Source organism: Hylaeus anthracinus, unplaced genomic scaffold (assembly GCF_026225885.1).
Source record: "Hylaeus anthracinus isolate JK02 unplaced genomic scaffold, UHH_iyHylAnth1.0_haploid 11997, whole genome shotgun sequence".
Taxonomy (NCBI): domain Eukaryota; kingdom Metazoa; phylum Arthropoda; class Insecta; order Hymenoptera; family Colletidae; genus Hylaeus; species Hylaeus anthracinus.
The window spans coordinates 1788586-1813534 of NW_026534344.1; the positions used below are offsets into that span (position 1 = coordinate 1788586).

Genomic DNA, 24949 nt, shown 5'->3' on the forward strand with positions numbered 1-24949 from the left:
ACTTTTCAGCAAGAAAGTCTCGACACAGACACGAGATCTGCGTTTGAGAGCAAACATCGAACAAGGTGCGACAGAGTAACACGAAGGTAAACACGTACGATGACACGTGCCGCACGTGGACGATAGTGAAACGCGCGTGATAGCCACTATCACGACACCCTAATCTCCTACCGATGCGTTTGCAACCTTCTTCTATTGCGTGTATCTGAAACTTCATCTCAAAAAAGATTATTCTTCAAGTTTCTAGACCTACATCAGATCGATAGACCAATAATCATTTATATAATCATTTTTCCGTCGAACAAATAGCGATTCCAAAGCTGCTAATTTTTTATTCGTTAACTTCTGTCGGGATAAGTTCGCCCACGTCCACTGCACGATATCGCAGTCTGGCGCCCTGCAATCTTCTGGTTTCTTCTCGTCGAATCTTCGACGGTATGCAAATTGCAAATTGTTTTGCAAGAGTCCATTGGCTAAACGACGCGGCCCGCGGCGTAACGCGCGATTATTTCCTCCGCTTGCGTAAGAGGTCACGTCGTTCTTGTAGTTGATAACGTTGGCGACGATACGAAACCTTCCAGCGGCGCGAACCGCTGCTGAATCAGAGGTTGGCGAACTTTTTACGAGAAAGGGGAAGCAGATGAACAATTTTAGACTCTGAGAGCACGGAGATAATATCAAGGAAATTATTTACAGTGGAATCTTCGAAGTAACTTACGGGTCACCAATTTATTGACAAGTGCAAGTGCACAAACAACTGGTCAAGTTGAAATAGTTATCACGAATTAAATTTCGACGTGGAATTCTACGAAATATTCTTAAGAAATGTTACTACTGTCGATGATTAAAAAAAAAAAAAAAAAGAAAAAAAAAATGTTCACCTTTCCGCAGTCGGTAGGACTCGAACCTACGCTCCCAGAGGGAATCTGATTTCTAGTCAGACGCCTTAACCACTCGGCCACGACTGCTACGTTCGTTCATTGCGTTTAGTCCAGTTTTCACCTGCAAATAAGACTGACAACATATATAGCACGGAGTGGAAAGTTTTATTCTCGAGACTAAAGAAAATTCCTTTGCATAAATGAATTTCCTTGTAAAAATAGAACATTTAGATAACCTAAAAAATGATTTTCAGTTTTGTTCCACCCCAAAGCGTAGTATATAGACTGGTGCGGTAGTCCCAAGTCTCCATGGATCTATGTAACAGTCTGAATCCTGTAAGTATCCAATATGTTGGTCTCATCTGACGCGATAGTTAGATTGCGAGTCTCTAAGAAATTTGTCATTTCTTGATTCCTCACCTGTTGGTCCTCTGGTTTGAACCCGTCCCATGTTGCGAGTCCTCGATCCGATGGTACCTTAGTCGCGCGCTTATTTTCATAGGTAGGAACAGGAAACTAGACTTATGAAATGAAAAATTGTATTTCAGTGGATCGATACAATAGAAAGATAACAGACGAAGGACGCAATTTGAAATTGAAATTTATTTAATAGACATTATAATATACTGATATCTACGTTAATCAAGTACAGCGAACCAAGTGGCTTACCTCGTAGAATTTCATTTATACTCGTTCGACACAAAAAATGATTTCTCTCGTCGAGACTGTATAAGTTTAACCGTCGATTACAATCCTCCGTTACACATCTCCCCTGTAATATGTTTGACCGTTTAACGCGTCAACGATACCGAAATCGAAGAAACGCGATCGCACGCCTTTCACAAACGTAGAATACAATTTGTCGTTGTTGCAATGTGAATTGCAAGTCCGAAGAAAGCGATCGATCGTTCGCAAATAGAATAGTAAACGCGATATAATTATCATGAAATCCAGTCAACGGCAAAGAGTAAAATTTCGCACGCGACAGATTCAACGGAACAGTCGCGGGACATCGCTCTGTCGGAACGCAACAAAACATCCTGATCGAAAACATTGTTCGTCCCCTTTCTCGATGGTAAGCATCACCGAAAGGGCACGATTGCACGGTTTTGCAACAAGCGACTCCCTGTCCCGCTGAATTCACGCGAAACAACGTCGAATTTACAATTTCAAAAGCTTCGTTTCCACTCCCCATCGCTCTCGACCATCTACCTCGAAGCGCAAAGAATCTCTGGACTCTCCTCGATCATCTCGTTCGATCTAAACGAGCCTCGCTAAACGCTCGCGAATATCCCTGAAGCTCCACCGGTTCTCCTTTTCTCTTCATCGTTTGATGTACAAGGATGCACGAATATTAACCGTCAGGACTTTCAGGGGTTCATTCAAACATCTGGATGGGGTGAAATCCTGCCTTAACGTTCATCGTGATCTCGAAACGCCAGATCTTTACGTTTCTTTGCGATTTCTGCGGTTAAAAATTGTTCATTTTTGTTAGACAATGTAGATTAAACGGACGTGTAGATTCGTGAAAGTCGTGATTCTTAATCTTTGTACACCCTGTGCAAAGTTTCGTGGACGATAGAGAGCACGTGTCGAAATAAAAATCCTACCGATTCGTTGTTTCTGTCGATGACCCGAGGGAGGCGAGAAATATCGAACGACCAAAGAAGGGGTCCCATCCCACCTTTCTCTATTATTTCATTGTTTCATTGCTACCTACGAGTTTTCTTTCTCGTCTCGCTCCGATAGGTCGCCTTTCAGCCGCGAAGAAAACAAAATTTCGAGCTTCCAGCGCCGAGATCGATTAATCTTGCCTAAATTTCCTTATAATTCGCGTTTCGCGCAAATTGCTCGCATCTATAATTAACGTGTATGTACAATCTTATAATTGCTCGATTGATCAACGATTCTTTAACCACTTCGGTACGGTGCTCACCTGTCTGCCGCAATAAATTTTGTATAAATAGTATCTGGGAGAAGGTACATCGTTACAAATCGATGGAATAAAAAGCGTGTACTTCCATCTAAAAATCATTAACTTGCAAAGTCATACGAACAGTTTCAAACGGAGCAGTCCGAGACTCGCAAGTCCCATGACGCGATGATTGAATCCCTCGATTCACAAGTCGTTGACATGACGTAATTTGACTTGCAAGTGCTCGCAGTGAACAGTGTAACCTAATCAATCTTTAACATAGCCCTTAGATCGAACAGTTTCAAACGCGATAGTTCCGATTTACTAAGTACTTAGTGTGATAGGCTCTAGTGTAACCAGTCTTTGTCTTGAAACAGTGTTTGGCCTGTGCATTCGGTACCGGAGAGGTTAAAGACAAAAGATTCGTGTCTTCTCGCCTATGTTTCGTCGCGTTGCCTCGTTTCTCTCGCTTCGTCGCGATCAAGATCTCTTTCGCCGTCTAACTCTCTTCTAGGACCTCGCGTTTCTACGAAGCTGCTAGTGACAGCTCGAATTGCAATCAGACTAGACGAAGGCCTACACGCGTTCTGCATCTGCCGATACACCTATTCAGCGATTTGCTTTTGCGATTGCCCTGCGCGCTAGAGATTTGGAAAATAAATGAAGAAATAAATGAAAAAGAAACGAAACGAAACGCTCTATCGTTACATTTGCGCACGCGCGAAAAATTGAACGACGCCGTGTAATATTTACAGACACCGAGTTCCACGATGGCTTCATTTTCGTTTGCATTTATATCCTCGCCGGGGAATCCGTCCGTTTCCCTGGTAATTTCTCTCTTTTTTTTTTCTTTTTTCTTTTTTTTTTTTCCTTTTTTTTTTTAAATCTCTATGTATAAACGTACACGTATATTTTACTCGTACAAGGTTGGGTTTCGAGAGGGGGTTTCTCTAGTCGAATACCAAAGGACCAAATATTTCAGATTTGTGAGGAAACACTTCTTCGTTTTCATCGTCATCATCGTCTTCTTCTTCTTCTTCTTCTTCTTCTCTTTTTTTTTTTTTTTCATTCTTCGAAATTTTCTTCAGTTCTTTTCGACTAAGTGTAAAAATATAGATATTTTATCGCTTCCCAATATACTCTCTTTATTTACTCGTGCCGCTTTTCTTCTAAAATTGATAACGATACAGATACAGAAAGAAGCGCACGATGTGCAGAAAATGTTCTATGAACGCTCGCCGTTGCTGCAGCACGTATCTCGTGGCGTTGTTTCATTTCGATCAAGACTCGACTGGTGAGAATGACGCGGTGATAGGATAGCTGACGATTCATCGATCGTTGACATGGTGACTGTACCAGTATTGGTATACCTGCTTACTACTTCTGCAACTCGTGAATTGCTAATCATTGACATGAAAGTCAGTGACTTGCCGGTTCTGACGTATTCTCTCGGATAAAAATCAAGACCGAACAAGCCACGACCAACAAGTTTCTACTATGACAGTCGGGACTTGCAAGTCCTAGATGTGATAATTCGTGTCATAAGAATGTTAGACTCGTGAAATTCTTGATACTTGAAAATACTGTTAACTGACAAGCTTCTGACTCGATGACGTGACAATACCAGACTTGCAAGTGCCTGACAAGGTAGTTTACGTGTTTTCGATAGAAGACGTCCCTGTGTCGGATTTTACTAGCTATCCTTAGTGACAACAAATCGCCATTGACTTGCCACGGAATTCGAGATGGTCCGTGGAGCGGTAGAACATTTCCTGAACATGGGTCACGAAGGAAGTCAGTTGCGAGTTGTGTTTTTCACGTTGTTTCACTGTAGAAACGCGAGTATTATTCACACGCTCGTACTTAGCCTAGCGAAACGGCCGCTGATCGCGTTGGAGTATTCCACACCACCGCCGTTGAAGGGATTACGCGAAAGAATCGCGTGGTCGAGCATGAGGAGATCTAGCAGTTCTACGTTCGGGCCTAAGATCCGTTACGTCCCCATAAATCATTTAACAATCGACCCACGGGCGATATAGCTGTTCGCCCGTGGCCACGTCCACACCTGCATTCCGTCTAAGTGAAAAAATGGGATCGCTAATACCTAGTGTCCCCGTCTAAAACGCTAAGTAGGCTAGCAAAAGACGTCCTACGCCTATGGATAAACGCTATCGATTATGTGCACAACACGCAAGAGTGAATCTAGAGCAAATACTAACGGCGCTTATGGATCAGTTTCGCGAACTGGATCGCAACTATTCTTCGTATTTATATGTGTACATACGGGGCGGGCGTGAATGAAATTTACACTCGAACGTCGCCACCCACCTCCTCAAGCATTATTACCTATATTTTTTTTTTTTTTTCTTTTTATTTGAAGTTAGAGGTACGGACAATCTGGCGCCAGTTAGGGTGGTTCAGCTGTCGGATTAGGGAATTAGGTACGCGTTCAATTTTTATATAGCGCTATTCGGAGATCAGGCTTTGTTCCACGAAGATACTTTAGAAGATAGACCAGCTGAACCGATCCTGGATACTCTGGGCACGAGATCGCATTTACAGTAGAAACTAAATATAATAGTCTGTTCTGAGGGTAAATTTTTCGGCACGCCACTGTGCAGGCACGTGTTAATGAGGTGCTGCGTTCCAGAGATGGGCAAATTTTCATTCGGATAGAAAGTACTGTATTTCAGCCTTTAACCCTTGGTTTGCAAGTCTAAAGCATAGCGACCAGTGACTCGATAGGTCCCTGACGTGTTCCCTTTTAATACGAACTATAACTCCGAAAGCTTCGGACTTGGGCGTCACTGAGATGATAGTCTTGGACTTGCAAGTTCCTGAGACTGTAAGTAACGGTTTGCCCTTCCCTGCTGCATTCCAAACGACCAACCAGTAAGATCGAACGCACATTTACTGCAGTCGGAATAGACTCGTCGTTCGTCACGCGAGATTCGAACACCTGAAAACGATTTCCTCCCACGCTACAAATGTTTTATTTCGAGATTCCGATCGCGACGGAAATTTACAACGCGCCCACCGACACGTCTGCGACGTGTTTGCCCGACGATCGTCGTCGTTGTTTGCCCCGACGATCGAAAAAAAAAAAAAAAAAAACAAAAGGAATCGCTCGGATAACACGAGCACTCGCGGACGTGGTTGTTAGAAGTTTAGAATCATCCCGTGTACGCGGAGTTACGAGCGCGACGCTTATCTTAAGTTTTATAGTCTACGAACGTGACGCAAATCGTTTGCACGACACTTGATGCACGGAGATGGGCGAATTTCTTATCTGAGGAAACATGTCGAATAACGAATGAAAGATGAACGACCTCGGTGGTGCGATAACAATTACAATCTTAATCATGGAATGGAATTTTACTTTGGAATAAAAAATTAACAAATATGGATCGATCAAGGGAAATTCTGAGCATGGTCGTTTATTATTAAGTGACTCGTGAAGTCGAAATCAAAAATCCTCAAAAATTTGTATTTTTAGAATCCTCGATTAACAGTTTTTGAGGGTTGTTGATATTGGTTGGTGGTTTCGATAGTGAATTTCACATAGAATTTAACGTTGCACCAGTAATAGCTTATAATTGTTCAATGGAACAGTTTATAATAAATTGCTACGCGATGCGTTCACAAGTCATTTATTATTCGAAATGAAACTCTGCCCATCTCTGTTGTTGCCAACTCGTTTCCGAGCGGACGAAAATTACGAGAGTCGAGGCTCGACGCGAATGAGTCGATTATCGATGGAAAAGTAGTTTGAGGTAGTATAGCACTCCAAAGATGGAAACTTGTGGGGTTGCAGTCAATTTTTTAGTTCGAAATATTCCGTTAGCCGCATTTTTTGGAGGTCTCGCGGACTCGTATCTCCTTAATTACTTTGTCGAGGCGAAGCAAATTGCTCTTGTTTGTCATAAATTGTTTCTGAAGGTCCTCGAAAAGGATAGGAGAAAAACGTTAGCTCATTGTCGAAAGAGATATCGTCGAGATAGATTGTTGTTCGGGTGTCTAGAACCGCAACGCTATAAATCGGACGTGTTTATCTAGAGATTCGTTTGTATTACATAAAGTTTACGTCGTAAATCATGTTTCTCGGCTATATCAGAGATACCACGGATGGATCGCGATAACCAATTGATCCGCGCGAAATTAGAATGCAATAGATCTCGACATTTTACTGGGGAACAATGGAACTCGGTAGACTAAGTATATTTAGAATCGACTAGAATAACAAGACTGCGGATTTTAGATTTTAATATTTCACTTACACTAAATGAAACATTAATATTCTGATATATACTTTATAAAATATATTCTACATATATATATTGTAAATGGTTTCCATATTACTATACACCATAAATGCGTAAAATCCGCAGCCTGAAAACTGTTGAATGGTTGTTTAGTCCACGTGGGATAATTTTGAAGACGTTCGAGCCTCAACTTCGCAGGCACAGAAGAATACTACGCTCTTTATGGTCGCTGTATCGCGCCAGAGCAAGGCTAACGCTTAATATTGCTCTTCCCATGACCGTCGTCTCGGTATTGTTAATTAGTGGCAGTGCCATTTACTTTTATCTTGCTTTTTTTCATTTTACTCATTTTTTTTTTTCCGCACAATTTATTTAGTCTTCTTACTATCTACGGACAGGATACGTCCAGTCGCATGGCACTATTCAAACAAGGGGCGTGAAAATACTCGAGTACAGTTTGCGACGCGTCTCTTTCGCGACGAGGGTTGAATCGAGCGACAAAAACGAGCGTTGAAGGAATCTTATGGATTCTCGAGAAACATTCCACCACCTCGACTGCGCTGAATTCCTCCCGATACCTTCCAATTCAATTTTTATTTTAATTTCGATACTACGATGGGAATTTTATCGTAATTTTAACAGTTGTGAGTTCCTTTCCTTGTGAGTTCTCATATTCTCAGCCCGACTAGTTCTAAATATGACAATTGGGAAGGATTTGTAATAAATTACGCAAATGACTACGTAAAAGCAGTGCAGTCGAGACTGTCAATTTGCAAGACCGAATTCCCATTTTCTCGGATAATCCAACACCGCTGTAAGCAGAGAACGCGTTGCATAAGTTAAAGTGAGTTTGCAGTAGGCTAATACATATACGTGTCTTCTCTGTTAAATTTTCAACAATAAAAACAGCATGACTGCGCGCAACAACGGTGAGATCGCATAATTCTCGGACGATGAACACCATCATCTCTTCAAATAGAATCTCTTTTATGCGGAAACATTTCGCAGAGACTTCGACGAGACACTGCTCAGACCCTGTACTAAAAAAAAAAAAAAAAAAAAACAAAAATTACTTATACCATTCTCGCTATAACGCTGAATGCGAATCTCAGTAATTGTTCTCGTATTTTGAATTCCAACACCAATTTCCACTCGATCGCAAAACCACGAAGCAACCGATCTCATCGAGATGTTTCATTTTGCAATAACAGGTTCAATTTTCTATTTAGAAGCTGGATTCGACTACGCTGGGTTTTGGGAATTGGCAAAAACGAATTTTACATCAAAGAAAAAGCAAACTAAACGTGTTTAGGAAGCATCGTGGCTTAAACGAGGAAAGGGACATAACCAAAAACTGAATACACTGAAATATCTGTACATTCGCGAAAATGTTTCGATTGTGATTGTTTATGGTTCTGGTATGCGCGGAGGGCTGTTCGCTGCGTGGGCGGGTGGCTGAAGTTCGAAGGTGTAACGTCAGCTACAATTTTGCTTTATTCATATGTCACATTATTTTTAATTTAAAAATTACAGAGATCATTTCGTTTACGGATTGTCGTCAAGGACAAAACAAGAATATTGTTGCGAACGTGCGTATAGTATATCCCTATAACATATAATTAATAAAAAAAAAAAAAAAAGTAAATTTACATGAAACAAAAGTAGAGCGACAAAATATAATCGATAGCAAAATAAACCAAAAGAGGGTTAGAAGGGGGAAAAAAGAGGTCTTGGGTATTGGATAAGGTGTCGACTATCCTTTCAGGATTAGTAAAGACGTTCGTTTACTTCCATTAAAATTTCATCGACGACGAAGTATTAAGTAATCGTCACTTATATATGGATCAGACCTTATATCGTCCCTTATATAAATAGACGTTGTTATCGATGTTGAGAATTTGTTTAATTGTTTACAAAAATAAAATAAAACGCAAGAATTCATCCTATCTATATACGAATGAAAAATAAAAATTTCCTATCTAATCGCGGCTAAAGACGTGCTCAAAGTCTAACTAAAAAAAGGAAACGATTCCCGTGTGTGATGTGTGAAACCCAACGATTCTCTCCTACATCGGTGTGAGACAGTGATCGCGCAGGTCCGGAGAGATCTCAACTTTTTTTGATTTATCCTTTAATACAGAATATATATATATATATCTCTATCAATATCACTCTCTCTGTTTTTCTTCTTTTCCTCGTATTTTTTCCATTTTCATTCCCATGTACATTCCCATTTCCTTTTTCATTTCCTCTTTCTACACATTTTTTTTTTTTTTTAAATTATTATTTTTGATTCAAAAACAAATGGCGCCGTTAACGATGCGTTTTGATATCTGTGTAATATATACTGTTTCTCTATCGCTTCTATATATTTTCTCTCTCTCTCTCTCTCTCTCAATCTTCCTGGAAACGGTCCGGCGAACGATGAAGTGTATGTTCACCCACGTGATTATGCATTAATCACGTCAGCAGACATATTCCTCGCGGAGCGCATTAACTAAAGTTGGGAACAACGTCCGGGCTCAGCGTGGATCGATCTCCTTCTCTGCGAAAGTTAAGCGATTATCGACGATATCCTAACCCTGGTTGGTCCGACGATTGTAGCAGAACGACGCGCGCTGGCGACGCTCCGACGTCGACGATTCACGCTTGTAGAGATCCGGTTCGCACTTGTCGAGGGTGCCCAGCCCGTGAACGTACGTGACGCTCCGTGGATGAGAATGACAGGACGCCGATACTGTACCACGGGGGATCTCGTCGTCGTCGGTGGAGGAGGCTGCGGGGGTGGGTGATTGGGGAGGCTGAGGATGTGGGAGGGAGGTGAGCCACGTCACGCCTGGCTCCGCTCTGTGTCATTTGCCATTCTGCTGAAGCGCCGCGTTGATTTGCGCCCACAACTCCTTGTTAACCGACTGAGATCTGCGTAAAACAATTTTTCGTCGCACGATATATTCGTGTTATTGGCTCTTTCTCGATGTCAGTGATTGCGTTAGTACAGTACCTTTTAATGGACCCGAGCCACTCCTTGAACTGAACGTGTCCCTCTGGAGTGATGTGAAACGCGGCCCTCGCCGAGCAGACGATATTCGCAAAGTCCTCGTAATCACTTGCCGTCAAATGGTATAACTTCTGGTGCATGCAATGAAAGTACCTACAAACACCAGCGAATTATTATACCTATTCTGGCTGCATGATTAAGCGAAGTTAGATCTTTCTGTAAGGAAAATAAAAGACTGTCGGTAAACTAACATTTGTTGGCACTTGTGAACGAGGGGTGCTAGAAGAGCAGATCTCAAGTGTTGCAGCACGAGAGTCGGATTGTTTCTGGCTAGGTAGCGCGCCGCCTCCAAGGCGACGTCGTGAAGAACGAAGGGGCTGACGATGCTGTTCACGGTGCAGATGCAGAGCTGATGGATGTACTGTGTACCCAGGCGTTTCGAGACACTCAGCAGCCATTTCACTTCCTCGCCGTAAACAGGATTACGAGCATACTTCGCTTGAGGTCTGTCGTCGTGCACCCGTCGGGCTAGCGTCTCCAGAGCCAGCAGGCCCACGCGATACGCTGCGACTAGAGCGCGCAGCTGTTGCTGACTGATGGGCTGAGTTTGTCTGTGAACCTGTATTCAAAACAGAACATCATTTTTGCGATGCGTGGTGAACTGAATGGTTCCATAAATGATTTCTGTGATCATCGTGTCTATGTCCCGCAGCGTAAATAGAGGCTGAAAGGAATTCTTCGCACCTATCCCTACGTTTTATCATAGGGCGTTACCTTCCGTATTTTACGGCTATTTACCTGAGGCTGAGCTCTCACGGTCGATATCATAGGTGGAGCCTGGACTAACGGCGATCCAGGCATGTTATTCTGCCCTGGAATGGGCACCGTCACTCCTGCTTGTACCTGAAAACAACGAGATCGCGTTCGAACGCTGATGTTCGAGAGCCAGGAACGTGAATCAAACGGAAATACCTACATTAACTGGCATTGGTTGTTGCATGGTGAATAAATGATGAGTTCCCGGCGGTGGCGGTGGTTGCGGTGTATAGTATTGCGGCAACGACGGTGGTTGCGTGGGCTGTGACGGATGGTGCGGATGTTGAGGATGCTGCGGATGACCCGGATGAGGCGGGAATGCCGCATGATACATTTGCATGTGCGGTGGTGCTGGTGGTAGAGTTACCCTGTGCGAAGGCATTGGTCCACCGAACGTTGGAATGGAGTGGTGAGGATGTACAAAACTGAAAGGAGCCACTGCGTACGGCATACCAACCCCTGTAACCAGAGGGAGCGATCAATCAACAAAGATAAATAGTAGATCCTACTTGGAGTGGTCAGCGAGGTTCGGATCGTCTATAGAACCAGAAGGAAAGAGAAGTTACCCAAAGGTGCAAGTGTAGTTATAGTTGGATGCGTAGGGTACGGTTGAGGAGGCGGCTGGGTGCTGGTCACAACGACGGTTTGAGCTGGTCCAGGCATCATTTGCCCGTTCGACATGTCTACCGGCGGTCCAGGCTCCAACAGTAGCACGCCGTTCAGATCCAACTGCATGGCATCATGCGTTATGTCATCCTGCTGTTCTCCGCTAGGAGTGTGCTGCGTCACGTTCGAGACCGCGATTAGTATTCCAAGGGTTACATTCCAACCTACCGCTTTCCTCCATTTAGATCTACTTACCGTGATATATAATTCATACCAATACTTGGCGACCTGGAAAAGCACTTCCGGATAAACGCCACCGCCTTTCGCGGTATTCTCTACTGTAATGCAGGCCTTCTCCAGCATCATTTCGTTCTGCTCTTTGCACTGCAACACGAGCCACCAGATTTTTAGATAGATAGTTGAATGAAAATTTTAGTGCATTACCGCGTATAACCCTTGAACACTGACAAGGTTGATTAACGATACCTGCAAAATGGCTCTCTGGACCTCGTTAGGATTCAGCGCATGAGCGTGCGGTAAACAAGACAACGCGAGTTCAGCAGCCGCTCTGACCATGTTGGGGTCGCAACCCCTGGACGACTTGTCCGCTATGCTAGCTGCTTCAGGAGGTGTCAGGTGTCCCTCCCAGCTCTCGATAAGGAACCAAATGGCAGGCGCTCCGATTTCCATCGCCTGGCCAGTTATCCAAGAGACGTGGCTCGAATACGTGCGGCTTAGCCAGTTCGGAGTGACGCAATTGTGAAGTCCCAGCGCGTACAAGCCGAGCTGAAACGCGCACATGTGGAGAGCTCTGTGTGGCCCGTGATGGTTCTGATTAGTGGACGGCTGTGTAAACAACGACGTGGAACTGTTGCCACCTGCTTTTGCCAGAACCGTCTTTGCTAATTCGCACATGAAATATGCACCCGCCTCGGATGGCTGATTGGGAATCGACGGATATATTCTCTTGCTTTTGTATCTGTGAAAGATGATGAAAGAGACAATAGAAAAAGAAAAATTGTCGATCACTTTGGTATCGTTTAGAAGATAAGAACCTTGTTTCTTTAGATCTGGTAGGTACAGGTTGTTGAACGATCTGCGATTGGACCGTGAGCCCGCTCATGCCAGTTTCTAACTCCGCGCTAGTGCTGCTGTGCGGTCTGCTGCTTGTGCCAGCGACGCTATCGCCGTTTCCAACGTCCGTTCCAGCGAGGGGAGACGAGCACTCTTCGTCGTGAAGGTATCTCACCATCTGCAACAGAAACGAGTCGTTGCAACTCTATTTCGTAGTAGCTTGGATATCGATATCTTAAAGGTATGGTACTCGCCTCGCTCTTGGTTGGCGGATTTGAGGTGTAGTAGCTGGGAAGAATCGGTGACTTGATCAACTGATGAACGTCTCGGTCCAACAGCTTGTCCATGATTCTCGCCACTTTCGTTGGCTCGTCCTTGTAGTGGACGAGTAGTGTGATAGCCAAATCCCCTCTGAAACGATCATAGTATTAATAAATCACAGAATCGACGAACAATGTCGACATCGCACCTCTGGCGTCGCGTGCCCTCGCAGAGAAGCGGATGATCCGCTTCGCTCACGTTCGCTTTCAGTCCCAAACCAGCGACAGCCGCCTCGAACGCGAGGTTCTCGTCATCGTCTGTGACGAGGTGTTTTGGTCCTGCGAATAATTCCACGATGAAGTACGAATTGCAAAGACAAGAAGAAAGAGGATTTACTGACAAACTAATGCGTACTTGGTACGTTGAGTGCGTCGAATAAAAAACTGTCTAGCATGATGGGGAGCAACGCGTGACCCCTGGAGCGAAGGACACCGTCCCTCAGCTCTTCCGCTCTCTGTCGAACCATGGCTAACTCGGCTGGTCCTAGCGGAATTCTTTTCAGAAGACCCACCAGCTCGCTCTCTTGATGAGCCAATTTCACCTGAGGAACAGACGAACGCATATCGAAGAACATCCGACGAGAGATCTATGCAGCAGAGTGATTCTAGTAACTTGGAACTAGATCAGTTACTACAATCACCCTGTGTATGTAAAGACTCCTTTACCTCCAACGGTTTAGTGTTAGCAGGCGGCCTAGCCATTTCCAGCCCAAACAAACCAACTTTGAATGCTAGACTGTAATACTCTGGGTTCTCAGCGAGGACAGTGCAGAGGAAGCAACACTTGGCCAACGTAGCCGACGCGAGGCACGTTAATCGATGCGACGCTGGATTGACCTGTTGCTAAAAGACCATTATTATTATCGTTATATATATTCCCAGTCTGCTCGGGTGAAACAGACTCGTGATCAGGATCTACGCTACGGACCAATATAATAAAACCAGGATTCTGGTAGTTGTCAACAATCTAAATTTACCTTCTTCTTTCTTCCCTTCACAGGAACGGGAGGCTCGTCAATCATGAGATTCGGTGGATTGGCCAGCAGCTCCTCGCCAAGTTGCTTGCCCAGATTGCAAGCCTCTCTGGTGTGACCATGAGCATAGAGTCCCTCTGCCCTGGCGAACAGTATGTCCCAAGGATCCTCCGTCTTGGTGAGATTGCCCAGTATCGTACTGGCGTTTGGCGTGGTGGTCGCCTGCGAATGGTTCTTAAAGTCCTTGCCGGAGGTGCCGCTGGTGGTCGCCACCGCCTTCGGGTCGTAATAGTAAACGCGGTACTCGTCGCCAGACGGACTCTCGCTGGTGTACGACGAACTCTCGTACTTGGACGGTCTGAAAGAGTCCTTCTCCAGATCGGACTCCTGCTCGCTCTTCGAACCCGTCTCCTTCGTCAACACTGTACACGATTTATCTCGAAAGTCGAGATTCGTCCTGCTGCACTTCGCGTCGCAGGCAGCTTTATTATTACTACTATCACTACTATCACTATGTGTCTCGGACGAGGCGTTTGAGCGGTGCTTGTCCGTATTTTGAGCGTTCTTCAGGCTGACGTTGCTGTTCGACGACGACTCGCTGCAGTCACCCTCCTGGAAACCGGTTCCTTTTCTTAGTATCTAACATTTTGGGAGATTTATAAGAGATACCAGTTTTGCGTTATATGAAAATTTATTTTGAAAACTAGGACTAAAATAAGGATCAATAATTCCATACAAGGTATCCTGCCTATCACGAACCTGTGAATCCGTGTCCTCGCAATTATTTAGTTGAGCGCAACTTCGTCTAACGAGAACTACTTGAGGATCGGGTATATCGGGCATGTCGGCCTCGTACTCGCAGAAACCTTCAGAACTGACGCTGCTTCTATTCCCGTCACCGCCACCGCTGCGCGAACACATTCCTGGAAACTCTCGTGGATTTAATCGCCTTCGGTCCATGTAGCTGAACTCCACCAGGCCTAGACTCAGCGGACGTCTTTCGTGGTGGTGCGAAGAAACTGGTGGCTGGCAATTCAGCACGGCTGAGCTCGAATTTACCTACGCGGAAACCATTCTGGTGTTAGGAATTTAGGTGACGAGCTACGATTGTTCAAGACCTTCCCTAAATTGTCACGGTTTTGATGTTTGCATAATTCTGTGGATTTGTTTGATGTATAACATTACTTGGGTATTGGATCGAAGCAACGTATCGTCAGGGAATGGTATCGATGAATCTTTTATTGCCAGCGGCAAATTGGAGTACTCACCTGATTCACCTCGGTCTTCGTATCTCCGACGTGCCGGAAACAGGTGAACGGACAATGATACATGGGATTGCTTCCGGCAGTATACGTGATACCTGGCAAGGTATACTCCTCCCAATCTAAATAGCACGCCTCGAGCGCCGATTTGAAGCCAGTGAAAACGGCCAGATCGTTCTTCAATGAATTTTTGTGACCGCCACTGTTGTTCCTGTTGTGAGGGTTGTGCGTCACCGAGCTGACACGACTTTTCGTCACCTTCAAACGAGAACAAAGAGCACGATTCAAGCGACCGTTAGCCATAAAATTGCCTTTACATTTAGTTTAGCCTACGATCCTAAATCCTCGTCAAGGCACCTGGCTACCGATTACCTTATCTATGATCTTCATGTGCCAAGTGATGAACTGATTGTGAAGCATCTCTCGCTCGGCTGGCGAGAGACCTGGATTCAAAGCGGCCAGTCGCCAAAGGACGACAATCTCGTCGCAGAGGGAGGAACAGGCATGCTGCGACGCGTGTACGTTACTGTTCATGTTGTGCTTGCTCGCGTGACCGGTGCCATTGAGCAACGCTACTTTGGTGTTGAACCACCAGACCAGGATCTGCTCGCAGGCCATGCACTCCTCCGTGATGATCTCCAGCAACGGTATGGCGTTTCGATCGGTCCTCTTGAACATCTCCCGCACAATCGACAACAGATTCCACATACCCTCTGGCTCTCGTCCGCGCAGGGGTCGCAGCAACGACGACCATTCGGCAGCCGCAGGAGGCGCAGTGGTGCTCAGGCAATTAACGTCGCTAGAATTAACAAGAATGAATTTTTACAATTTTTGGGAATCTCAACGATTATCATAATAAGGATAATCACCTGAAAACGATCGGAGCTGGAACGCAGAACTTGATGAGGATCTTCTTGATGTTGTCGTGTAGGGTCTTCTCGTCCAGGTACCATGACGTTTGGTCGTGGGCTGAGGCCCCAGCGGTGGGATCCGGGGCGCCGCAATAGCTGTTGATGGTGCTCGGTTGAACTGACAACAACTCGTCCAGGAGACGCTGGGCGGTGGGCAGAATCTGCTGCGGCAGCTCGCTGATGAGATATTGCGCGAACTTCTGCAGTTGTTCCCGGTGCAAACGTGACAGGGATTCGCTAACTGGAGCTCTCAGGCACACCTGCGTCGGCTGAATACAAAACAAGACCGTGTCAGAGTTAACCAGGGTGTATTCGCCTGCTACCATGCCAATTACATCGGCCACTCCGCCTCTGGCGCGATCCTCGCAAATTCGATCTCGAAACCCGACGCCTCGAGTCGGTTCTACTATTTGAGGTCGCGGCCCGTTGGGGCGCTTGAAACTGGAGGCGTCGATACGATTAGATTTCGACGACTATGCTTAATTGATACGGGTGCGTAATAAGACACTATCCGCCAGGGGCTCTCAGCTGGATAAATATGTAGCTAAATAACTTATAGACGAAGGTTGTAGATTCTTTAAAGAAACGAATTTTTTTACGGAAACGAACGAATATCTGAAAAATTCATTATATTCTTACCCTGTGTATCCTATGAAGGCAGACAGCGACCACGTGGGCGCACCAATAGGCCTTCGACGAGCACGTGCAGTTGCACGACGTGATCTTCCGTCGATCGAACGTTACAGCGACGTTGAACTGCGATTTGTCGCCATTCATCACCACCTGTGAGTTCACGTTGGCACTCAGGTGGAATCCTGAGGATGAACATGTTCATTTTGACGCCGTATATAAAGTTCCACGTAAAGCTTTAAAAAATTAGCAAAACCAAGCTTCTTGACGACCTAAATTACCCAACAATGTCTTTATCTCGCGAGTCTTTGAGCTATTTAATTAGTTTCCACAGATAAAATGGCGCAGATTATAGATCGAGCGGTATGCCATCCCGGTGTCTCGTTACGGAGCGATAATTACCCGGAATAAGTCTCCACTGAAGATTATTCGCGTAACAGTCGTCTCGGAACAGCAGAATTACTCGAGTCGCGAGGGAATCGTCGGTCATTGCCACGACAAGAAGTGTAAGCACCGTTTCCAGACGAAAGAGGATAAAGACGTCATTTCGCGCGCATTAAGAAACAACGCCCCGGGCCGTGGATCGCTAACAAACGGAATACAAAGAGGAGAACGGCATTCTATGCAGAGTGCAGCGTAAATTAGCTCGAAGAAATTAACCGTCCAGGAACATCTTGGTCAAACAACAAAATTAAGGATTAAATTCCAACCTCTGCAGGAGAGACGTCTTTCACGGGACGTCTTTCGTTATTCGAGGATCAAATTGATCGTCTTCGGTTATTTTTTATAAAATCGCGAGTCGCCTTGGTTTCTATGCATTTTCCTCTTCGTTAGAATTTTTTCTGGTACATGTTATACGATCAGCTCCATAAGTATTCTATTGGAAAAACCTATCGTTCTATTAGTACGATACCTGCAACTGCGAAGCTTCGAAAGTTGCCAAAAACGCGCGAGATATTCCAAAGATAAATTCGCAAAGACGATCGTTTCCCTCGTGTCTAGTTATTAGCCTAATAACGGGGGACGTGACCCAGCCAACGAGGTATCACGATTCAGTCGTCCGAAAGTTGACCAGCTTCTTTATTCGAGGGACGAAAGGAGCATTGTGCAAAGTTCTCGAGCCACCCCCCACTGGTCTGCCCCGAAGGCTCCCCTCGGATAGGAAGCACGGGATAGACATAATTGGAAACCTGACCGTGACGTTTCCCTGTCTCGAATAGTGTCGCAAAATCCTCTCTGTAAACCGACCCCGAAATGAATTTAATGCCCGATCGATGAAAGGAAACGTAATTAGCGAGGGAACTGCAGTAAATTGTAATTCGCACCATCTTTAGCTGGGTTTACAGCCTTCTGTCTTCTGAGTATCTGTACAGGTACGAATTAGGGAACTCTACATTCCTAAATAAATAATAAAGATACAAAGCAAATTGAAACTTGAACTGCGACTTCGAGCAACAATATCGATGAATTATATATCACGCGTGTATCGTTGTATTCAGGTAAATAGGGTGGCCCTTTAGCCGAAGAATCATTTGTTATTAAAAATTTCTAGAAGATGGTCGAGGCTAAATTGATTCACTCACCGATCTGGAGGGGATCTTTCACGCTCCTCGAACGGAAAAAGTGCTCGCCACGCTGAAACTCGTCGGCGCTTCCATTGGCCAGGCACGAGTAAAGCCTGATATCCTCCTCGTTGTCTGGAAAGCTCCAGAACGCTATCCTGAGCTGAAGCTGTTCGGGAACAGGTGGATAAACGTGTTCCACCAGCTCGAACGGTATATGGGACGCCACGCAACGCGCCGCGAGCTCGCATAGCGTCGGCACTGTTTGTCCATCTGGAAAAAGAAACAATTGTTAATGACAATCTTCGTAATACATAAAAAATGATATTATCCTTGATATTTCAAGCACTGTCCCCTGTACGAAGGTTCATTTAAGTGGGCTCTTTGTAAAAAACACTCCTTCTCAGATACACCAAGAGGGTGGAGTTGGAAGGAGGAGCGAAGAAAATCAAGAAAAATCCACAAATAATCGGGGAAAGCCTAAGAAAAGTCTGCCAACTTTTCCATAGCCCGTACGCACTTGGACTTACCGTATTTAAAAGCTGAACCATCTCGTTCGCTCTCTCATTGTTTTTGCATCGGCGGATTCGTGCTCCGCAAACTAGTTTCTCGTTCACTTTTCCCCGCCGGCGAGGGTAAAAAAAAACGAGAGCCGTATTTGCAAGCCATAAAACCATCGATGCAAAAATAATCCGCGGCCTCCCCTCCAGCCCCCCTCGCTCTCTCTTCCGCCCATCTGTTTCGCGTTACTGCGAAGCCCGGCTTCTGAATCGAGGCTTGACCGCACTTTCCCCTGCAAACGTGCACCAGAGGGTGCAGAGAAAGAAAGAAAGAAGTCGCGAGGCGATCATGGCGGAGTCAACCAAAGAATCTACTCGGCAGACCTCCCGCCAGTTGCCCTGGCGAGGGGAGGTCTCTTCCCTTCCTTGGTCGATGCCACCAAGTTCGGCAGCGTTCAATGAAGCTAGCGATGGGATCGAATCAACCACGTGAATATTTGTTTTTAATCGGTACAAGCTTCTCGGAGATGTACATATTTATACAAAATTATATCCTATGTTATCCTATTTTTTAAACGGGACCGCCTCGATCCTGTGCATGCATTTGCTTTTCAATTATCATTATTTTTGCGAAAATATTGCAAAGAATCTGATGTTGCATCGTTCGGGGAGAACAGTGGATCCCGCGGTCATTGCTCTTTTTGATGGACGGTATAAAACGCAATGTTTCGCTCTCCCCATCAAGCAACTACATATCGTATACTAAAATGATTGTTTTCTAAGCATCCAAACATATTCACCGCATAGAACATCGACTTCCTGGCGAAGAGCGTTGTTTTGCAGCCACGAAAATCACAGAATGTTTCGAATTCGTCCCTAGAAGTGTTTATGGCAGCTGAAGGTACTCGGTTCGTAGAACTTCTACTGCTATCCAACTCGATTTCTTTTTGTTGTCTCCGCTATAGCTCTGCGAGGAGAGGGCAGTGTTCGCGTCGCAAATTCTCAACCGCAGAGACCGCAAAAATCCGTCGCCCGCAAGAGGCGGTCGTTAGGGAAAACCGAATGAAACTCGACGAACAAATCGACCGAAAACTGCCTTGCAAGAATTTTCTTCCGAATCGCGGCGAAAATTTCTGCCTCGTTTCCCTATTTACATTTTATGGCGCGCGGCTCATCCGCCGTGCCCAGGAATCCGTGGCTGCGGCCAGACGTAATTTATTTATGAAAAACGAGGGCCTGAAGGAAAGAATTTTAAATAAAAATAGAAGAGCAAATAAATAGAAGCTTTAAGGTAGCCAGGTGTCGAATTTAAATTTCTATTCCGTCTCCAGGGAACAATTTTTCCTCTTTTCTTTGTCACGTTGATTTTAATCAAGATCCGACCGTGGTCTCCGTCGAATAAAACGAATGAAATGTATGAAAGAGGTAACGTTTTCGATCCAAATATTTCTTTGGACACTCTAATAATGCAGATCGAGTCGCGAGCGAAGAACTAAGCACGGACAGTCCTCCTTGACGACGAACAGCGGCGACGGGAGGTTCTGGACGAGTCAGAGGAAACTCTGCTTGCTTATTCCAGCGTCTTGAATGAATGAAGGAAGCCAGGGGTGAACTGTTCCGATAATAAACGCCGTTACTGGCCGACGTCGATAACTTTATTAATACCAGCGGCGCACCCGTTCTTTGCGAAATCTAGTTACAAATACGATTAGTGTCGCTATAACGAGCTCCTTCCAACGATCTCCCGCAATTGTCAACAAACCATGAACGATGGACAAATTGTCCTCGATTGGGGAGGAATTGAGGTCTACGATCTCCCATTTTCACAAGAAATAAGAAGTATAATACTTTTGGAGCGGAGTACCATGTGTAATACTTCGAGTAATTGAAACAAAGATTTAAGGTTGTGAACGTCGACCAAGAATTGATATTTGAAACTATTATACACGATAGAAAATGAGAGCGTGATTCGAACGTCTTGCCGAGTGAACGTCGATAGATTTGCAGGGTCGCGAGCGACAGCGTTAATGTCGCTGTTAAATTGCATTCAATTAGAATCGATTTGTGAGTTCCAGCGGCAGCCCGTCTGAAGCGTTCCCTAGGACAATAATCACAGCGGCGAGGCCTTAATGAGCGCGATAATGAAAGCAACTCATTAACAATTTCAAACGGTGTTACATAATTACCGGAGGCCAGCCAAACGCGTCGGAGTCGGGTCAACACGGAACGCGTCCAGCAGCAACGCTTGCGCGCGTTTCAACGACTTAAGTGAATATTATATTTTTATTTTAGAAATTGATGACGATGAAAGATCGATTCGGCGTGGGATATACAAATAAGTTGGTTAGAAGTAATTTTAAATTGTTTATCTGAGACCAAATGGAATAGAATGGACGATAAAATATTAATTCTTTGAGGACACGTGCGATGGAAATCGATGAAAAATCGCTTGTCTTTCGGAAGTAGCGAGACAGAGGCATCGATCGAGCCAAGGCTGGGAAGATCACGCGCGAATGGATCCACGTTGGACGAATTTTGGCACGGGTCATAGGCGAGCGCAATTTATCGCTTAATTAAGCCTGAAAACGCTCGAAATAACTTCGGCTCGACGTTAGGCTCGACAACGCTCAGGTAGACACGCTCGGAAAGGGCTCGCTCCAAGTTTCGGCTAATTGCAGGGAACGTCGGCGATAAATTTTGTTAAAGCATCGAGCACGAGAGAGAAAAGCGTTTTTCGAGCGTTCCAATTTCCAGCCACGCGCGACAGTCGCCAGCGGAACGTTCCTAAACTTCCATATTGATTTTCCCTGTCGCCGTAGGTGTAAGTTTAAGTTTCAAAGGAGGCCATGCGTACCCCGTGTTCCCTGGGAAAATAAGAACGGGAAATCGATGACCAGCGAGATGTATCGCTCGCCTTAGTGCGCGTTTCAAACACCGCGAGTCAATTCTTCGCTAGGAAGTGGTCTTCTCTAAGACTAGAAATATTCTAAATATCCTTTCAGATTGGAAATATTCACGAAAAATTAGATATGTAAAATCCTACGTATTAATTTTCCATTTCACCGAAAATATGAAAGGTATTCGAAATACCCAGTGTCTCGGACTATTAATATGGATACCCCGATGGTTCGACCGTAATAAAAATTTGACAGGGATTCCACGGTCGGGAGCCGTAAAAATACAAGCCAGGAAAAATCCCCACCGAAGTCGCGGTGCACTTTTGCACGGCTGCGGTCGTCGTTAATCGAATAAAAAATACCAAGCTCTCATTTTTTTTTTTTTTTTTGTCGTGGCCACGAAGCTCGAGCGTCGTTTCGTTCGGGCTTGTCGACAAAAACGAGTCGCGGTTTTCGTCGCGAAACGTAATTTTCTGCGACCTGATCCCAGCGAAAGCGAACCCCGAAATGGCGGCCAACGCTGCTGGGAAATCCTCTGGCGATTGTTCCGGGTTGCCCGCCGCGCGTCGTTGTTCCGGCACTTTGCAAAAATTTCCATTACTCTTCCCCTTTGTTTTTCCTGCAAATGTTTGGCCGATCGATCGCCACCACGCTCCGCAACGCCTGTCGGCGCGCTCGAGATCATCTCGAGCTGGTTGCCTCGGAAGAATGGCGGAAATTTTAGTTAGATTAACGTTAGAGATAATTTATGTAATGTATTTGGAACGTTTCTTCGATCGGACGGTTTCATATACAGACAGTCACATAAATATTCGTACTCTCTATGTCTGCCGAAGAAATTTGTTTAAATTAAATGACAGGTTCGATCATTCATTTGGTAATATCAAAACTGTTATTTAATTTAGTCAAACTTCTACAACAGTCATAAAGGATACGAATATTTATGGGATTAACATGTAGCTTTGTTATTTTTCTTTCGAACCGTGTGCCTCGAAATTGCCCAAAACTACCCCGATATGAGGCACCTCCTCTCAGTTATGCCTCCCCTTGGCTGTGTTCCACCTTCCCTGTTATCGTCCTCACGCAGAACAGATAAAGAGAACGCTGACACAGCTTCTCTCCCACGCGGTTCTCCTCGCGCTGTGGAATCGAAGAACGACACCGTTCGGTTTCTAGCTTGCGGATGCTCGCTAATCAAATAGAAATTGAATTTCCATTAATAACGGGCCGCGGCGTGGTAACGTCGTTTCCGGGCATATTGAGCGCTCAGCGAGCGAGCGCGCGAGCAACGACGATAAACCTTTTGTCTTGGCGGATGAACCATCGTGTTCCCGTGCGGATGCGGCAAATGGGATTAAAACGATGGAACGTCGGAGGCCTCCCGTCGCCTCTAAGAACCGCCATTAATCCTCCCTTACCCGCAGGAATTTTCTGTGTACTCGTGTATCCGTCGAATCGTCCTCCCAGCTGCGACGACTTGACGAACTACGTCACAGGTGTGCTTCTGTTACGTACAGAATTTTATTGTCCCTTCAGGAAATGGATTAATATTTTTTTTAAGAAGCGTGAGGGTCGAAAAAGGTCTAGCCTTAATGATTGGGGGAGGAAGCGGGGGCTCGAGGAAGGTTTGAAGAAAGGGGTGATTTTTTTAAGGTATAAGGTTTGAGGTATGGTCAATCCCATAAATATTCGTACCCTCTATCGAAGAACTATATCCCCTCTATCGTTAGGCACTATTTTTTTTAATGTCCTCAAAGTACCCTATCAACACTCAAAACGCCTACCATAGAAAGTCCACAGTGGAAATTTCCCAGAACCTGTTGAAATCCATTCAAACCCAAACAAAGTCTTCATTCTATTTTCCCCCGAGATAGCCAGAGCCAGCCCGCTGTGGAAACACAAGTTTCGCAGAGAAAGGTCGAAGGACCAGAGTGGCACTTCCCCCACAGTCATTGGCTAGCGACAACGGAGCAATAGCTCGGTGAATCAGCGAAATTTCGTTTCGAGACGCGCTGAAGAGGGTCCCCGTCGAGCTTGGCTGGTCGCTCGTTGTCGAACGAGGCTAAAAATCGATGGGTCCTCCACGGTGCGGCGCGATTATGCACGGAATCGGTGGACGAGGCAGCTCCTGGGTAACGTTACACGTGAAATTTGCATGCGGTCCAGAATGCGCCTTATCTCCGGCCACGTATTGCATTTTTAAAGCGGCGCGATACCGCGAGCAACGGGAGAGAAGAGGCGAAAGATGGTCGCGGGAGGGTTTTCGCGCGTTGGCTTTATCTCGATCGGCCGCTCCACTTTCCATCGGGACGGTAAATAATGGAAATGGAATCATAAAAGTATTACGATGACGGAATTTATGCGAACAGCCGGCTGCGCGCTGCCTCGCCTGTCCGTTATTTTCGTTCAAACCGCGCCCTTTTCTACCCTTCTCGCGTCTTTTCTTCCGAGACTCCGCGAGAAGATCGGGTTCACTCTGTTTCCGTTGTAAAATAATAAATAAGCTCTATTCCCTGTCTGTTATTGATTCGCTACTTCAGAGATTAGCAATAAAAAGAAAGGGATCTGTTACAGTCCCACGATTGGAAACGGCGGATCGTCGCCGCCCTGTCCATTTCTCGAGAAGCATCGAAATCACCGTAAGTGGTGCACGTTTCGCCTGTAAATTTCGCATTAAACGCGGAGTCGACGACGACGGATAAGCCCTGAAAATCCCCGTTGGAACCTCCTGGTAAATCCTGATCGCGAATGGCCATCACGTCAACGTTTCGTCGTCAACAGCGTCGCGAAATAAACTTCCAGGAAGTAACCGCGCGCCATTTTAATTGACGTTGCTCCCGCGAGAATTCCGTCAACGAATTGGTTTCTGTTTCCCTCTGTATCCAGGATGAAACCCTCCAATTTCCTCGACGGAGAAACGCCACGGGACTTTGAAAGCGAAATACGAAGCGTGGACTAAAATTTACATCCAAAGACAAAATTCTATTTTCTTCGACTCTTTCGCCCCGAAGGTCTCCGTTCTCTAAGCGCGAGTATAAATCATTAATAATTCATCGGATATTTTTACATTTCGTGAGGGTATCCAACAAAGATACGCGTTTGCAAGAAATGAGTTGTTTAACGCGTGATGAATGACAAGAGTCGTAGATAAGGATCAGCGTTCCGCGGCGTTATTGTGTATTCCTGCATCTGCGAGCGAACGCAAACAGAGGGATCTAATCTTAATCTCTAATGGTCATGTAGGTAGAGCAGGTGTTCTCTTCCAGTGTTCGATTCACGAGATGTTCCTTTATCGAGAGAGAGAGAGAGAGAGAGAGAGAGAGAGAGAGAGAGAGAGAGAG

At 45.3% G+C, this 24949-nt stretch overlaps 1 protein-coding gene and 1 non-coding gene across 2 annotated transcripts in view; both read right to left on the reverse strand.

Moving 5' to 3' along the window:
* Positions 1-886: 886 nt before the first annotated feature.
* On the reverse strand, positions 887-968 carry Trnas-aga (transfer RNA serine (anticodon AGA)). The gene has a single exon. It is a non-coding gene; the product is annotated as a tRNA-Ser (tRNA).
* Positions 969-1403: 435 nt separating this feature from the next.
* LOC128889555 (zinc finger SWIM domain-containing protein 8 homolog) overlaps positions 1404-24949 on the reverse strand; it is a 79028-nt gene continuing 55482 nt past the window's right edge. Inside the window, exons 4-23 of the mRNA XM_054147278.1 lie at positions 18233-18484; positions 16659-16834; positions 15978-16288; positions 15481-15907; positions 15115-15366; positions 14606-14905; positions 13850-14485; positions 13539-13715; positions 13228-13414; positions 13022-13151; positions 12807-12963; positions 12534-12730; positions 11965-12457; positions 11734-11862; positions 11439-11652; positions 11033-11331; positions 10855-10959; positions 10308-10675; positions 10060-10209; positions 1404-9977 (exon numbers count right to left, since the gene is read on the reverse strand). Coding sequence (XP_054003253.1) covers positions 9911-9977; positions 10060-10209; positions 10308-10675; positions 10855-10959; positions 11033-11331; positions 11439-11652; positions 11734-11862; positions 11965-12457; positions 12534-12730; positions 12807-12963; positions 13022-13151; positions 13228-13414; positions 13539-13715; positions 13850-14485; positions 14606-14905; positions 15115-15366; positions 15481-15907; positions 15978-16288; positions 16659-16834; positions 18233-18484 — 5027 coding nt within the window. The 3' untranslated portion in view covers positions 1404-9910. The remainder of the gene's footprint in view (positions 9978-10059; positions 10210-10307; positions 10676-10854; positions 10960-11032; positions 11332-11438; positions 11653-11733; positions 11863-11964; positions 12458-12533; positions 12731-12806; positions 12964-13021; positions 13152-13227; positions 13415-13538; positions 13716-13849; positions 14486-14605; positions 14906-15114; positions 15367-15480; positions 15908-15977; positions 16289-16658; positions 16835-18232; positions 18485-24949) is intronic.